The following is a 16,930-nucleotide window of genomic DNA, read 5'->3' on the forward strand; positions in this document are numbered from 1 at the left end:
TTACCCCTGAATAAAAATCACTTCATATTAGTGCTAAAGCTGCTCCTTGTTTTACTTAGAGGAGCAAGAAAATGATAGTTATTAGATTGCTCTGGCAGTGCTTTCTGCGCAACCTCAGAATGCACAAGTGTTTTCTCAAGAAAGAGAGGTAGAGGGGCGCCTGGGTGGCTCAGTCGGTTGAGCATCCGACTTCGGCTCAGGTCATGATCTCACGGTTTGTGAGTTCAAGCCCTGCATGGGGGTCTGTGCTGACATCTTGGAGCCTGGAGCCTGCTTCAGATTCTGTGTCTCCCTCTCTCTCTGACCCTCCCCCACTCATACTCTGTCTCTCTCTGTTTCAGAAATAAACATTAAAAAAAGAAGGGTAGAAAAACATAACTTATTGGCAACAGACCTATTAAAAGCAATAGTATTATCTGTCTTATTTACATAGGCTTTTACAAAATAAATGTTAAAATTGACCATGAGACATAGCCTTACCAATTCTCAAAAGCCTAGTATGATTGCCAGTTCACCCCTTAGATGTTGACAGACAAAAATACTTTTAGTACAACTCAATTCATTCTTCTGTTTTCTGATTTCTTATTTTGAAAATCGCTTTAATGTTTAAAATTAAGTAACATTTGTGTTGCATGCTCCTACAATTAGATAGGTGTTTTAAAAGAGTGTTATTAACTGTCATTAAGAAATATTGTTTCTTAGCACTATACCGAGATCCAAAGAGCAGGGTATCTAAGTACTGCATGTGTTCAGTAAATCAACACTAAATACACAGTACTGAATCTGTTATATGGTAGCAGTGAACTGCATTCAGTTCAGTAAAAGTGTATTATATAAAGGCAAGCTAATACACTTTCACCAGAAACTGAGTCTCTACAAACCTCTTCTTCCTGAAGGCTGCATACTGATGCTGATAATGACAGATTTTTTTTAAACCAAGCAATATGAATTCTCTGTAGGTGATTAATTATATGACACTGAATGCCAGTATTTTGGAAGTTGCTGTTTGTCAGGTGCTAGATCTTTAGAACAGACATAATGTGTCTTTTTTTTTTTTTTTTCTTCAGGGCTTCAGGGACTAGATAAAAATTGCTTAAAAGAAAGAAAGAGTGTAGTATGTTCTGCAACATTATATGTCGTCAGGATTTATAGAATTTTATAGCTAAACTTAGAGCTAAAAGAAGGAAATTTTAGAAGTCTTCTTTTCCAAGTCCCTCATTTTATAGATAAACCAGTTGAAAACCAAAGAAGTTAAGCCACTTGGATAGTTTTTCACTGAGCTGAAACTAGAAAGTTGACTTCCTGACTACTTGAAGTGTAGTGTTAATTTCATTGTCTTCCAGAGAGGCCAAGAGTACTCCCTCAGTGACTCATAGGAACACATGGAGCATTTTCCTCTGTCTTTGAAGCAATAGTGGAAGATGTGGAAAAATATACTTTTATATGGGCACACTCAGCCTTTATATTTCTGGTCCCCAACCCAGAACTTTCGTTTTCTATTTCTTAAGCTCTAATTTCAGTCTTATCGGAAACAGCAATCCAAAGGGAGAATTCCCCCCTCTTCTTGGTTTTCAGATGCTCTACCCAATGGGTAGAAACTGAGGTTTAAGAATTAGTACACCATTCCTTAAACAAGTTAAAGACAGAGAGATAGAGACATACATAGATAGAAGAGGTTTTCAGGATTTGTTCTGTATCTATGGGAAAGAATCTAGGTCTGTGTCCCTGACTACAAAATGATATCTGTAGTCTGGTCTATAGTCCACAGTAAACATGGTTAACTTAGACCACTTCATCCACAAGTAACAAAAGCTGGGTTTATTAAGCATTACTATGTGCCACGTGCTATGCTGAACACTTTCTGTGCCTTATCTCACCACCTCACGTGCGGTAGATAGATATTATTACATAGGACTCAAAAGCAGCAAAATAAAATTGAGTTTCTCCCTTAAAAAATGCATACAAATAGGGGCGCCTGGGTGGCTCAGTCAGTTAAGCCTCCAACTTCAGCTCAGGTCATGATCTCGCGGTCCGTGAGTTCGAGCCCCGCGTCGGGCTCTGTGCTGACCGCTCAGAGCCTGGAGCCTGTTTCGGATTCTGTGTCTCCCTCTCTCTCTGACCCTCCCCCATTCATGCTCTGTCTCTCTCTGTCTCAAAAATAAATAAACATTAAAAAAAAAATTTAAAAAAATGCATACAAATAAAAAATGGTATTTCCTCTACAACTTCAGATTTCCATGTTTTATGCAAATTTAGTTTCACCAAATAGAATGTGTTTTTTATCTGTTTTGTTGAACCTCTGGTATATAAAAATGCTAAAATCACCTATCTGATTAGTTGCATTAATAGTTAATTGAATCTAATGTGCAGCATGAGCACATTTAATGAGCATTTAATGATACGGAAAACTTGTTCATAAGAGCTAGCCTTTTGGGAGAACTTTGACTTCTAAAAATTCACATATTATTTAGATCGTAGCAGAAGGCTTTTTGCCTTAATATGTCCTAATTCTAAATTAATTTTCAGAAGCTTTTTTTGGCTGTTTTTATTATGTTACAGAAAACCAAGATTAGCAAATATAATAGGTGGCTATGTTTGGCTGGGCTCTTCCTAACAGAAATTTTATTTTATTATTATTATTTTTTAAAATTTTTTAATGTTTATTTTTGAGAGAGAGAGAGCACGAGGAGGGGAGGGGCAGAGAGAGAGAGGGAGACACAGAATCCAAAGCAGGCTCCAGGCTCCGAGCTGTCAGCACAGAGCCCGACGCGGGGCTCGAACTCATGAGGCACAAGATCATGACCTGAGCCGCAGTCGGATGCTCAACCGACTGAGCCACCCAGGAGCCCCTATTTTATAATTTTTTTTAATTGAAATATAGTAGGCACACCATGTTACATTAGTTTCAGGTATACAACATAGTGATTCAACGTCTCTATGTGTTATGCTGTGCTCCCCACAGTGTAGCTACCATCTGTCACCGTACAATGCTATTACAGTACCACTGACTATATTCCCCATGCTGTACCTTTCATCTCTGTGACTTATTCATCCCATAACTGGAAGTCTTTACCTCCCACTCCCTTTTGGCTGTTTATTTTAAATTAACTTTTTGGATTACCTTTTAGGAAAAAAAGTTATTTTCCTAGATGTGTATATTTATACTTTATTACCTGTAAAAATTTAACCAGAGCCTAGAACAATGTTGCGCACACAGTAGATAGTCAGTAATTATTCATTGTGTAAAGAGATGGCACTGTGCACTCTGTTACATAAAGAGCCACAGATTGTTGGTGATTCCAGCCACTCTGTTTTGTTAGAGAATTTGGGTTGTCTCCACGCTTTACACCAAACCTCTTCTCCCTTCAATGTGCCATAATTCTTAGCCCATCCCCCCTCCCACAACCCCTCCTGTAACCCTGTTTGTTCTCCATATTTATGAGTCTCTTCTGTTTTCTCCCCCTCCCTGTTTTTATATTATTTTTGTTTCTCTTCCCTTATGTTCATCTGTTTTGTCTCTTAAAGTTCTCATATGAGAGAAGTCATATGATTTTTGTCTTCCTCTGACTAATTTCACTTAGTATAATACCCTCCAGTTCCATCCACGTAGTTGCCAATGGCAAGATTTCATTCTTTTGATTGTTGACTAATACTCCATTGTGTATATATATGTACCACATCTTCTTTATCCATTCATCCATCGATGGACATTTGGGCTCTTTCCATACTTTGGCTATTGTTGATAGTGCTGCTATAAACATGGGGGTGCATGTGCCCCTTCGAAACAGCACACCTGTATCCCTTGGATAAATGCCTCGTAGTGCAATTGCTGGGTCGTAGAGTAGTTCTATTTTTAGTTTTTTGAGGAACCTCCATACTGTTTTCCAGAGTGGCTGTACCAGCTTGCATTCCCAACAAACTTCCTGTTTTTAAACTTGATACTTTAAAGTTTAATTCATCAAGCATTTTTTTGTATACCTACCATGTGTATTGCACCCAGGAGCAAAGATGAGAAAACTCAGTACCCATAGATTCTAGTAGAATAACCAACATAAACCAATATAGAAGTACAGTATTAGTTTGCTACCTGAGCTAATATATGAATGCAACAGCAGCCCATTATTTGAGAAGCTTTTCCTAAACTGTCCGAAACCCCAGGTTTTTTATACACTCCTCATTGGGAGGAGGGATGGCGTATCAACACCATTTTCCATGGAAGATACATAATTTTAGAAGTTATCAAGTGATTCTAATATGCCCTGCCTCCCCTCAGTTCGATACTTCTCAACTGAGAACTGCTGATAAAAAAAAGTAATAAATATAGTACAGGGAAGCAAATGATGGGACTGGCTTCACAGAAAATGATTTTGAAAGGAATCTGCTATCTGGTTCTCAGGGGTTTGTGGGGTTTTTTTCCTGTTTTATTCCAGTATATATTACACGAAGACTTAGCATGTGCTGGACATTATACTGAGTGCGGAGGATATGATACTGAGCAAGATTCCTGCCTTCATGGAGATTACATAAGGGAGACAAGAAAACATTGTAGATAATTACTGTGATCAGTGCTGAGAAAGAGAATACAATAAGTAATAAGATCATATCCTGTGGGACCTAAACAATCTGGGGCAGAAGGGTGGGGGACTGTGATAAGAATGTGAGCAACCATTCATGGCCCATCCCTGTGGAACTAAAAAAAGAATGGGGAAGAGTGAGTAGATAGACAAGATTTTTGACCAAAAAGTGGTGATTGTTTTAAGATTTCTGTTTGAAGAGGTCATGGGCAGAGGATAGATTTACCAAATGGATATAGGCTAATTTAATTTAAAAGCATCCTAACTGAGAGGTAAGATTCTCTTCCCCTCTAAGTCAGAGACCACAAAGGAGCCACTCCACCCCCCCAAACACAATACCTGTATTAGTTAGTGATAGAGCTTAATATAGGGTCAACTGAAGTGAATATGAATTTGAGACTCAGGGGTACACAGCAGTCTCTCCTCTAGCCAGTTGTAAATGAAATTCACTAAGTATTCAGATGGAAATGTGTTTATGGTAGAATGCTACCTTTAGCATAATAACATATAGCAGGGAATCATCCATTTATTCATTCTTGCATTCAGCAACCACCCACAGAGCACAACTAAGTGCTAGAGATATAAATGAATATGACAGTCTGGGCCCTCAAGGGGAAATGGTCACAAAAACACACAACTGTGCCACCACATGGGAAGTGTAAGAGTAGAGCTACACACAGGGTAATATTGGCTGTGATATCCAAATGTCCTTATTATGGGAAAATGTAGAGAGTCCAAAGTGGGGCCCAAAGGTAGCATTATTCAAAATATTTTGCAGATCGTATTGGTGGGGGAGGGGAGAACCATCTGAGTTGAAAGAGGTACAAACATGATTTTTCCCCCAACCTAGACCTTACTAACCTCTGCTAAATGTTCCTCTTTGCCTTTCTTTCTTTAGTTTTCTTCTTCTTTACACTTCCTCACCCCACAGGAAGCCAAATGTTAAGTAAGGAAATGGTCTTTTTGACAAACATCATTAAGTGGTAATCCTAGAGAGTCAGGGGAATGATTATGGCTTCTCTCTACTAAATGTAAAAGGTCTAATAACATGAAAGAAAGCACCATCCATATTTCTTTATAACATGGACAAAATAAATCATACAGACTCTGTGAGAACAGAGCCTCTGTCTGTACAACTTTGAATTCTGCACAGTTCCTTCCTTCAATTTGTGAAAGAATTTGTGATCCTTTTAGGGCCTGACTGTATATTAAGGGCTGGGGATACAAAAATGATTAAGACACTGTCTGTGGCCTTCAGGATAGTGTTCTAGAGTGAGATAAATAGACTATAAAATTAAAAAGCACAGTTTCGAAATCGTTGTCATTGAAGTATGTACCAAAGGCTATTGGAGTACAGGCAAATAAATAATAAATGCTGCTTGAAGAAGTCAAGAAAAGCCTCACAAAGAAGGTGACATTTGAATTGGGTCTTGAGGGATCAGTAGGAGCTGGTCCTCAGTTATTTCATGTGTAAGTAAATATACTTTAATTTCTTTGCTACACTTTCAGATTCTTTCACCTTCCTAGCAAGATCATGGATTAATTTTATTTTAATTAAAGAACTGAACAATTTAATTCTTACCGACAGCCTGTGCTATTGCCATGAAATAAAAAACGTGAACAAAGTTGGAGATAGAAAAACAAGACCTTGAGATTGGCAGAGAGAAGGAGGGGCTTTCTACGGTCTGGGCACTAGGACCAGGGGAGAGCAGCAGTAATTCAGTGATGTATCCTTGTCATTTCTCTCCCTCTATAGCCATCAGGTTTGGGCGGATGCCACAGGCGGAGAAAGAGAAGCTGTTGGCGGAGATCTCCAGTGATATCGACCAGCTGAATCCAGAGTCGGCAGATCTCCGGGCCCTGGCAAAACATTTGTATGACTCATACATAAAGTCCTTCCCGCTGACCAAAGCAAAGGCGAGGGCGATCTTGACAGGAAAGACAACAGACAAATCAGTTAGTTCTCTTCTGCTGTCTACATTGGGGTGGCTGGGTTCCTTGTTGTTGTTGTTGTTGTTGTTTTGTCCTTGAGAAAATAATTCACCCTGTTACACACACATATACAGAGTCAATGTTCAGCTGTTGGCTGTTACATGTTGCTGGATGTGTCTGAAACACAGGAAAGGAAATGTTTTCAGATAGGATAAGTAAAACTTATTTTGAAAAGGGAAAAAGTCCTTCAAATTCTCCTAACAAATTCTTTGAGAATAGTAAAAAGCCTGAATAACTGAATAACTGGCCACAACTATATCCATCCCAGCAGCCCTGCTTTCTCTGGGAATGGCCTGACCTAGGCTTGGAAAAGGTATTCAGTCCCATTATTTTACAATTCAGGAGAACTGCTAGAGTCACTTCTTACAAAGTTCCATGTGGGGGCATAAAAATACATCTAAGTATTTTTCCCTGTAGCTCTGTTGATTGTTCCTGGGCAGCTAGAGGCTGTATCCTCTTATTACGTATGTGAGTTTTATCTTCTGTGAGGCTCTGAGCTGCCTGGGCTACTCCTCCCGTAGATTCCAAACATCTGCAGCCTCTTTGATTACCACTGTTTGGAAAACCCAGAATAGGCTATAATTGTTACTAAGTCAGATGTTCCAAAGCAGAACTCTTCCTTGATAGGAAGCTGAGAAAGCAACATGGAACTGTATTAAAACAAAACACAGCTACACCGGAATTTCAGTTCTGCCATCAGCTTGCAATGTGACCTGGGTCACATCTCCGTACCTGTTTTCACAGGCAGGGGTCTGCCTTTGATTGTAATATCTGCAGCAGGTTCCTAGGGTTGTAAGAAGCGCAGAACATGTTCAGAAGACACCGTCCCAGCCCTTGAAAGCCCTTTTGTGCCATCATTTATTTTCAAATGAACACCTCCAGGAGAGGCATGCAGTTACTTTATAGATATGTGTAACTTAGTCCCCCACTCAGTTATATTTCGGGGAAAATATTCATTAGCCTTTAATGTATTTTGATGACTATCTCACGATGTGGTTTTTTTTTTTTCCTTTTAGCTGTAAACCATTAGAGTAGTTATCAGCTAATAGAAAAAGAAAACTCCAGTGGGATATTGCTGTGTAAAGAGCCAAATGGTCTTTGGACACTGAAGGACAATGAGTTTCCTGACTGCAGGAGAGTCACTGATACCTTAACAGTATGGTCCAGTTCTCCACAATTAAAAACAATTCTTACACATTCATTATGCTCAAGACACATAACCATCCTAGAGCTCCTATTATTATTCCCTCTTTAAAGATGAGGAGACTGGAGTGCAGAGAGGTTGGACATTTTGTCCTGAGATCACGCAGTTAGCACGCAACAGAACCAGGCCTATGATGCAGGCCTCCTTGCTTCTACCTCAGTGCATTCTGAGCATGATACCCCCTCTTGGAAGCTACTTCCCCATTGGCTAGAAATGAGCCAAATTGACAAATGCACTTGGAAAGCTTCACCTTGGGAAAATATGCTGGCTTATGATTTGTTTTTATCACTTTTTAGAATGACAGTAATCTTTTACGTTGTCCTGCTATCCCAATATATTCATAGCCAGGAAATTTTTGTCTTTTACTCTTTTGTTCCTCCCAAATAATAGCAGCTAGGACAACTGTCTCACATACAGGCTGGACTACAGACTATAGGTCTTAGTAAAGCTGAGTCTGTGTATTCATTAATGAAAAAAATCGGGGCACAGCAAAACAAAAGCAAGTGAAGACCTCTTTGTAGCTGATGTGACTATGGAAAACAGTTGTGTTCGTTTGAAGGGAGGGAAATAAAAGGAGAACTGGTGACATGGCTAGAAATAGTTAACTGTGTAAGGCACATTTTTAGCAGCTTGCTGAGAGCCAGTGTGGGATAGGGACCTGGAGGCTGGGAGGCCTGGAGCTGGGAAGGGAGCTGGACAGGGAAAGAACCCTAAAGCAAACTGTTTACTCCACACTTTTGCCTTGGGCCATTTTTTTTCCAGGAACTGCTTTCTCACATTCTCTTTATCTCCCACTCCAGACCTGCTATCCAAGCTGGAAATCCCATCAATTTAATAATAGTACCTGGAAGATAGGAGGAAGGCATTTAAAAAAAAAAAAAAAATCCCCCAAGTAGGCAAGAATTTAAATGTACACTACCAGTGACTGGTATACTCTTCCCTGTCACTGAAAGGCAGAGAGCCCAGTCCACTGTAAATCACTTTAAAACCTCACGCCAATTGGCGATTTGGCTCTAAATCTTTGAGTTAAAAATAAGATAATTGTAGACTCTTTATGGGATAACCGAGTATTAAGGATTTTAAGAGAAAGGGCCGCAAAATGCTTGATTATGGGCTTCTCAAGTTCAGAGGCCAAATGTTTGTCATTTTTTCCCCTATAGTAACTAACACTGTGCTTTGCCCATAACAGTTACTCAGAATGTATTTGCTTAATTGAATTAAAAACTCTTGCCTATGCCCCTTTGAAATTCTGGACTTTGAACAGAGAGCCTCTCACTCGCCCAATATTTGCTAACCAACCTGGACATCATTAATGGTCTAGATAGAGGCAGAATTGCCTCTTGTTAGGGTCTGGAAAAGGAAAGAGAAACTGGGCCAAATTAAAATAATCCAGTCCCTGATTACACAAAACTGAAATAGAATTGTTTGGCTCTCTCTTTTCTCCTTATCTTGCAAAATCAAATTAAGCATTAGTGGAAAGAAATAGTTCAGAGAGGAATATGGGAGAGAAAAAAAAATCCAAAATGTGATTTCCAATGAGACTAGATATTTGTTCTTTATCTTACGTGGTCATGTTATTTATTTGATAGCATCTCTCTCAGGGGTGTTATGTTATCTCTTGGCCAGGACTTATGAAAGTTAAGATTTGCATTGATAGAAAAAGTCATGCAGAAGTATGGACTCCTGAGAGGGTAGGGGATGTGGAAAAGTGGCCATGGCTGGTGCAGTAGAACAGCTTGGGTCTCATTATACACCCTGCTTGAGACTGATGTCATTAGCGTTGGTTAGGCCAAGCCTGGGGGAGGCTGTTCAGCATAAAGGACGGCCTGTTACCCAAAACCTTTGGAAAAGGAAATGACTTTATTGGAGAGGCCATTCTTTAAATTTGTCTTACTGCTCAATTTAACCATTGCCTATTCCATCTCATTTTGGGATACTGGCTAATCTCTCCTCTCAGGACCTGTACCAGCATATGCCTCTAGGCCAACCAGGGCTTTTCCCTTCTCAATTAAACTTCTGTCTCCTGTATCTTATTTCCTGGTGCTACTTACACCTTTCAAAACAGATAAATGAGCAGATAAATTAAATGCTCTGCTTCCCTCCCATGTTTCTTAACCTTAACATCCTATCTTTGGGATATGATACTCCTACTTTTCATTGTCTTGCCTAAAAGAATAATGCTTGGAAATTTAGGCTCAGGGCCAGATGGGATATGGAATCACTGGATATGGATAACTGGAAAAGAAATTTCAATAGCAGTAAGCCTTTTAGCCACCCTCAAATGGGAATGGCATTGACTCTTCTCACAATCTCTTTCCCTTTCTGTGGCTTGTGCCAGCCCAGCAGCGTCTTTTAAGAGATCCCACTGAACTCTGAAAAACATGAATATAGAACCAGGGTGCCTGTTCCATGACGACAATTTGAGAACTGAATGGACTTTGGAAGTTCCCAGTGTTTGAATATTACCCTGATGTGCCGAACACACTGGGTGTATCATTGTCACGTGATCCCATGTTTGTTGATGAAAATACACAGAGAATGGTTTTCAAAAACCATTTTCAGTGCTATGGTTTGTCATAAAACAATAAATAGAAAAACCCTTGGTGCACCTGACAACTTTTCATCCCATATCTGAGAGATGATGAGGCCCTGGCTGCACTCTATCTGCAAACAAGGAATAAAACTTATTTGTTCTATATTGGACTTTGGGTCCCAAAGCATCACATTGCTTATGATGGGTACGTGTAGAGTCACTGTTTTTATAATTATGAGAGCAAACTGTGCCATCATAAAAATGGTTTTTCTAAATAGTGTGTGAAATATGAAACTACCAAATAAAAACAATATGGAAACGTCACCTTTTGTGAAAACAATTCTGTACCCATTCAAATTCTCCTATTCTAAAATTTACAATGGCTGTCAAATTTAGTAACTCAAGCTGTTGGGAAGATATCTCTTCTTTTAAATCCTACACTTACAGCTAAACAAAGTGTGGTCTCTTTCTCCTTCATCTATGGAAAAGCCTGAGGGAGTTGGAATTTGCTCCCTTGAGAAGAAAGATACCAGACAAACCGTCAGAGAAAAGAGACTTAGGAGCCCAGGTATAAATAAAGAACAGGATAGTAGTGCTGATTTGTTTTGATAGCTGATGAAGAAATTGGGCTCCTGGGATCATTAGTCCATATATTAATGTTAATAAAATAAATTCCTTTACTGCCGGGACTGTCATGAATAGCTAAAGATAGATCTGAACCAATAGTGTTCTTTCAGACAATAAATAAATAGCATATAGTTAAGAGCATGTGGATTTTTTTTTTTTAATGACTAGATTCATTTGACCAACACCCTTGTTTGCCAGCTGAGTAACGCTTTGGCTGGCAATAGATGGCTTTTTAAGAGCTATGGTTATGTGCTAGTTCATTAGAGTGTGAATAATTCTTCCCATTAAGTTTTTATTTGTCTTCAATCTCTAAACCACACAGGAAAACAGAATTACATTTGCGAGATTTTTCAAACTTAACTTCAGTCACATCCAGCACTAAACTAGCACTTCTAGGAAATATAGTTCAAAAGGCCCTGCCTCCAGGACCCCACCATAGAAGAGCTTCTAAAAACCCCAAATTCCTCCAGAATAGTCATTTTATTTAAAAAAGAAAAAGTGGGGAAGTCATGTAGAAAGCAACAGAAAGGGAAAAGAACTAATCATGAGTCAGGAGATCTAGTTCCATTTCAAAGTTTGTTGTAAATAGTTATTTGACTTCGGAAAGTCTCTTGGCTTCATTCAACTTATTCATACCTTGTCAAAGAATGATGATGTAGGTGATTTTTGAAGACCCCTTTGGTTCTATACATCCCATGGTTCTCAACAAGAGGAAACTAGAAACAGGCAAAACCAAAAAGACATTGAAGAAACCCAACCAATGAGTTTTGATTCACATTCACCCACTATAGCTAATCCAGAAGAACCAGGTATCTCTAAATGGGTGAAAGCTAGTCAGAAGTATAAAAAAGGAAGAAGGAAACAAAATGAAGAAGATAGGCCCCAACAATTCAATTTTTCTTCCTTGAGCCTTTGCTCTAAGCTATCATGAAAACTAAGGATATCAGGAGAGATTCATGAGAAGAGGCACACATTTTTTCAGGCCAGTTTTAACTCTGACGTGTTCACCAAGTGATGGTTTGTGAGAGGGTAGAGTTGTCTCTTACACTAATTATAGTCTCCAAAATTGGAGCAATCACCAGAACAATCTTTGCTTTGGTTGACTCTCATTTATCTCCTTTAGCTTGCTATTTTAGTACTCAAAAAGAGCTGTAAACTTACAGCATTCATTCATGCATAATCCCTTTCATAACTTGTATATTAAAATGCTGATGTTATGGACTGCTAAGGAACACTGTTGTTCTACTTCTCCAGTCAAAAAAGTAAACTTTTATTACTCTACTTTGTTTTCATTATTAAGCCAGCTTCCTCCATGATCTTTGTGTTACACATTAGAGGCATGCAAGAGGTCTGTAACTAAATATAATTATATTTATCTATATAACACAGTACCTTTAATCCCATCCTGGCTTTGATATGGGGAGCCATTTTTGAAAATCAGAATATATAAAAATCAATTACATTTGATGTATCTCTCTAAAGAAAACTAATTTCCTCTTACAGAAACTGTTTTTGCTTCCCCTAGAAAAACACTGTGTTGAAGTGCAGTTTTCTTCATGTCAGTCTCACCTTTTTCTGGTCTGCCCAATATTTGAGAATTACAAGCATCACTACGGCCAGAGGCAGATTCACTTTATATAAATTAATGAAGCTTAACCTTCAGGGCTTCTCTTTTGTACAGAGCCCCTTCCAATGTTCTGAGAAGGGCGCGAACAATTTTGCTCTTATAATTTGTATTATTGAACCTAACGGTTGTTATTAAATGTACCCAATGATTGAGTGCATTTCAGGCCCCACAAAACCTGGATCTGTCCCTGATAATGTCCTAGATGTAATTCAACATTCTTTCCTGTTAAGGAGAGGTGCTTATCTGGCCATTTGCTACAATGTCTGAAGATAAATACATCCTTAGCTCCAAACTAGAGGCGTAAAATCATTAAGACCAAATTTGAGGATGATATGGTTCCTCTTATAACAGCAGATCATCAGATGATACCGTACAAGCTAATAGAACTTAGATGGCTTCCCTTTGATGTGTAGAAAATACAGAAATATGGAAGTGAAGTCCTTTTTATGTAGAACATTTTACCAGAAGTGCAAAATTAAATTAATAACCCAAGATAAGTTACATAAGCCAAATTCCACCTGGTTTTAAGGTCAGCTCTCTGTAAATCAGGTGAGTCACTATCTTTTCACTGTTTCAGGGTAAGGAGGTCCAGGGTGAAACGTGCAACTGTTTGCAGGCTAAGAACCGGTGAATTGGTAGCAAAGAAAGGCAGGTCTCCGGGCAGACCATGTCTGGTGATCCCTCTTGCAGTTTGACAGATTTACATGGAGGCCGAAAGTGCCTGTGCAGACTTCAAAAATGCGATGAAAACAGCATAATCTTGGAAAAACAAAAAAATCCACTGGTATTCATTTGCATGTCAATATCCAGAATTCTCTACCAGTTCATCACTTTTCAAATGCTGAAGGGATTTTAAAAAAAACAACAGAATGGTTTGGCATGATGGTGGGGGCTGCTGATTCCTTTCTCTGTCCTTGAGTGTTTACTGCCAGGAAATCCTGACCAACATCGATTGCCAAGGGGTTAAAGTCACATTGTTGTTAAATTGGGAGAGAAAATTAGCAGGATTTTGTGCCCTATGTTCAACTATCACAGAGTTTCAAAAACAGGAACCTGGGACTTTATATGAGGGGACAGGGGAAGTCAAGGGGAAGAGTCACAGGGTGATTTATCAGGGCATAGTTCCAGATAAATTGCTTACATGGAGGTGGAAGAATTTCATGCATACATTCTGTGCCAAGAAGCCAAATGGTTGAGCAGAAGCTCATCCAGAAGTTGCAGTGGGCAGTTCTGGGTACAGTCTTTCCAATGTGAAGAGGGGATGATTTACATTCATGTTATTTTGTACTTCTATATATACAGGTAGACTTTTCAAGTATCCATACCATCAGATTCCCATGGCAGTAACGAAAACCAGTATTTCATTAACATAAGTTTATAATATGCTACAAAACTCCTAGAGGACAGAAACCACTAAGTTCTATAAAAACAAGTCTTTCTCATGATTAGAATCTGACATTCTGGGGGAACTCAGCACATTTTAACTGATGTGACTGATTATCTGCTCTTTTTTTTCCCCCTCTCTCATGAATATCAATCCTGAAATACAAAAAAAGAAAAAAAAAATACAAGCAGAGTGTCCAAAAACATAGTAAGCATTATTTGCTCCTAATTTAGTTGAAGAATTAAAGCCAATAAGCAAACCTATTCTTGAGTCCACACATCTGCCCTCCTTTGGGGTTGGATAAACAATACAATTGAAGTGAAGTTTTTGGTTAGAAAAGTAAGAATTTCTGGAATAACTCCAGTGAATGGTGTTGAAATAATATGCAAGTTTGCAAATCTACTCAACATCTAAGAATCCTTAGTGTTATTTCCTTCAATGTAGAATAGACTTAATGGTGAAAATCAAAGACTTGTGTAGAGATTAACAATCTCCAAACCAGTGGGTCTTAAAGGTGGCTCCTTCTGCCACTCATTCTGTTGCTTCCTCTTGCCCATCAGGAGGGAATTCTGAGCATCTCTGCTTAAGAGAAATGTCATGTTCAGTGTGCATGCATATACATGCACGCTCACACAAATCCACATATACACCACACACACAGCTTCCGAGAAATGCAACTAGAATATCTTCAAGAGAAGAAATGGAAATATCCAGCTTAATCCATCCCTCTCAGTTGGGAAATTTGAGCCTAGGAAAGATAAAGTACTTTCCTAAAGTCACATAGTTAACCACAGAATCCAAGCTATAAGCCAAATACCCTCAACTCTTCTTCCAGTGTTTTCAAGTATACGCTTATTTAAATGGGATTGGGGCTTAACTTCTATAGTTCAGTATTTCCAATGTATGTAAAATGCTGCCCCTTCTCAATCAGAGTAGCCGGAGGATTTCACAATGACCACAACCCTTTGGTCAGTTCTATACAAGAAAAATGAAAGAGAAAGATCACTTAATGACTAGCAACTTGCTTTTGAAGGCAGCCTATTGCAAACTTGAATAAACTGATCCATGTGTTTTATTGATTATTTGACCTTTAAGGACAGATATTTTGAAAAATAAGTTCAAAACCCTTTTTTAATTTTGCCACTTTATGCAGCGCTTACCCACAGGCTTTAAACATCTGGCTGTTTCTAAAACAGATTGCTTCCAGAGCATTAAGAAAAGAAATAGACATTTTCTTGGCTTGGTATTTCTCATCTGCTTTCAGACTGATTTCTTTTTAGTTATAATATATTTTACATGCACACTGCGTTTCATTTGAGATCTGAGTAGATTTAATCTAAAACTGCAAGATTACTTTATGTTCAAGTGGATGTATTCAACCCTGAGTTGCCAAAATGATTTGTTTTTTATTGAAAGAAGGTTAAAAACACATTCTATTGAAAGCCAAAATAAACAACGCATTTTGTATGATTTTAAAAGTCAGCAACAAAGACTCTCCAAACAACAAAATTGGAACTCTTAGCCAGTCATAGGTAAACTGTTGCAGTATAAGCTGAAAGAAAAGAAGACCAAGCTTGGTAAAATATGTTTGGATCCGGAAGACAATTAGGAGGAATAATCAAGAGTTAAGAGTATTTTCTCATAAACTATTTTTGACCTTAAAGATTCTAGTTAACAAAGCAAATGTGTATAAAGAAACTGGTAAGGTTGTTCACCCTAAATTAGAAATCTCCAACTCAACTACGTTTTCTCCCTTTTTTTGCAGCCATTTGTTATCTATGACATGAATTCCTTAATGATGGGAGAAGATAAAATCAAGTTCAAACACATCACCCCCTTGCAAGAGCAGAGCAAAGAAGTAGCCATTCGCATCTTTCAGGGGTGTCAGTTCCGCTCAGTGGAAGCTGTGCAGGAGATCACAGAGTATGCCAAAAGTATCCCTGGTTTTGTAAACCTTGACTTGAATGACCAAGTAACTCTCCTAAAATATGGTGTCCATGAGATCATTTACACGATGCTGGCCTCCTTGATGAATAAAGATGGGGTTCTCATATCAGAGGGCCAAGGATTCATGACAAGGGAGTTTCTAAAGAGCCTGAGAAAACCCTTTGGTGACTTTATGGAGCCCAAGTTTGAGTTTGCTGTGAAGTTCAATGCACTGGAATTAGATGACAGCGACTTGGCAATATTTATAGCCGTCATTATTCTCAGTGGAGGTAAGATTCATCTTCTTATCTTCTGTGAAAGGGGGTGGGATTGTGGTGGGATGGCTGAAAGAATTTTGACTTCCCTTAACATTCATCCTTTCCTCTGTACTTACTGCATTTTGCTACAGAAAATGCCAATGATCTAATGCCATGAGAGCATCACTACACAGGTAAAATACCAGGAAAGAATATCACAACTTTGCAGTTTAAAGGCTGTCAGCAACCCAGGCTTTTTTTTTTCCTTCATAATATTTTTTCAAGTCCAATCCAAACATGGAAAACAAATGCCCTTCCCTTCCCTTCCCTTCCCTTCTCTCCAGAAGTTCAATATATTCTTCATTTCATTTAAGTAATGACATGTACAACTTTGCTTAAGTCAGTGCTCACTTGGCATAGAGAAAGCACAACTAACTGGTTTGGGGCAGATTTTGTTTCTGCCCTACCATCAGGAAGATATTACTTTGAATTGCATTCCTAATATCAGGAATCAAGGAATATTTATCTACTGACTTCTGCCCACTCTCTCAGGAAATCTACCTGATTTCCAGAAATCTTCTCTGATGGCTTCCCTGAAAGTTCCTTTGTGAGATGGTTAGTTGTGATTAAGAATACAACCTGAACCAAAGAGCACACAGAGAAATAAATTGAGTTATTTAGCAGTTCATTGTAATTTTGTCCTTGTAAGTACATGATCTAACTAACCAACTCCAAAAGCCAGATTTTATACTAAATGCTACTTTCATTGGCTTCTCCACACATTTCCAGCTTAAGTAGAAGTTAGT

General features: G+C 38.6%; 1 protein-coding gene across 5 annotated transcripts in view; it reads left to right on the plus strand.

Moving 5' to 3' along the window:
• The window catches only part of PPARG (peroxisome proliferator activated receptor gamma), a 134,468-nt gene that overhangs the window by 100,865 nt on the left and 16,673 nt on the right, over positions 1-16,930 (plus strand). For all 5 annotated transcript variants that reach the window (XM_019428123.2, XM_019428121.2, XM_019428124.2 and 2 more), the window contains 2 exons: positions 6,331-6,530; positions 15,707-16,157. In XM_019428123.2, coding sequence (XP_019283668.1) covers positions 6,331-6,530; positions 15,707-16,157 — 651 coding nt within the window. The remainder of the gene's footprint in view (positions 1-6,330; positions 6,531-15,706; positions 16,158-16,930) is intronic.

The sequence above is a fragment of the Panthera pardus genome, unplaced genomic scaffold (genome assembly GCF_024362965.1).
Source record: "Panthera pardus isolate Hobbes unplaced genomic scaffold, ASM2436296v1 HiC_scaffold_8, whole genome shotgun sequence".
Taxonomy (NCBI): domain Eukaryota; kingdom Metazoa; phylum Chordata; class Mammalia; order Carnivora; family Felidae; genus Panthera; species Panthera pardus.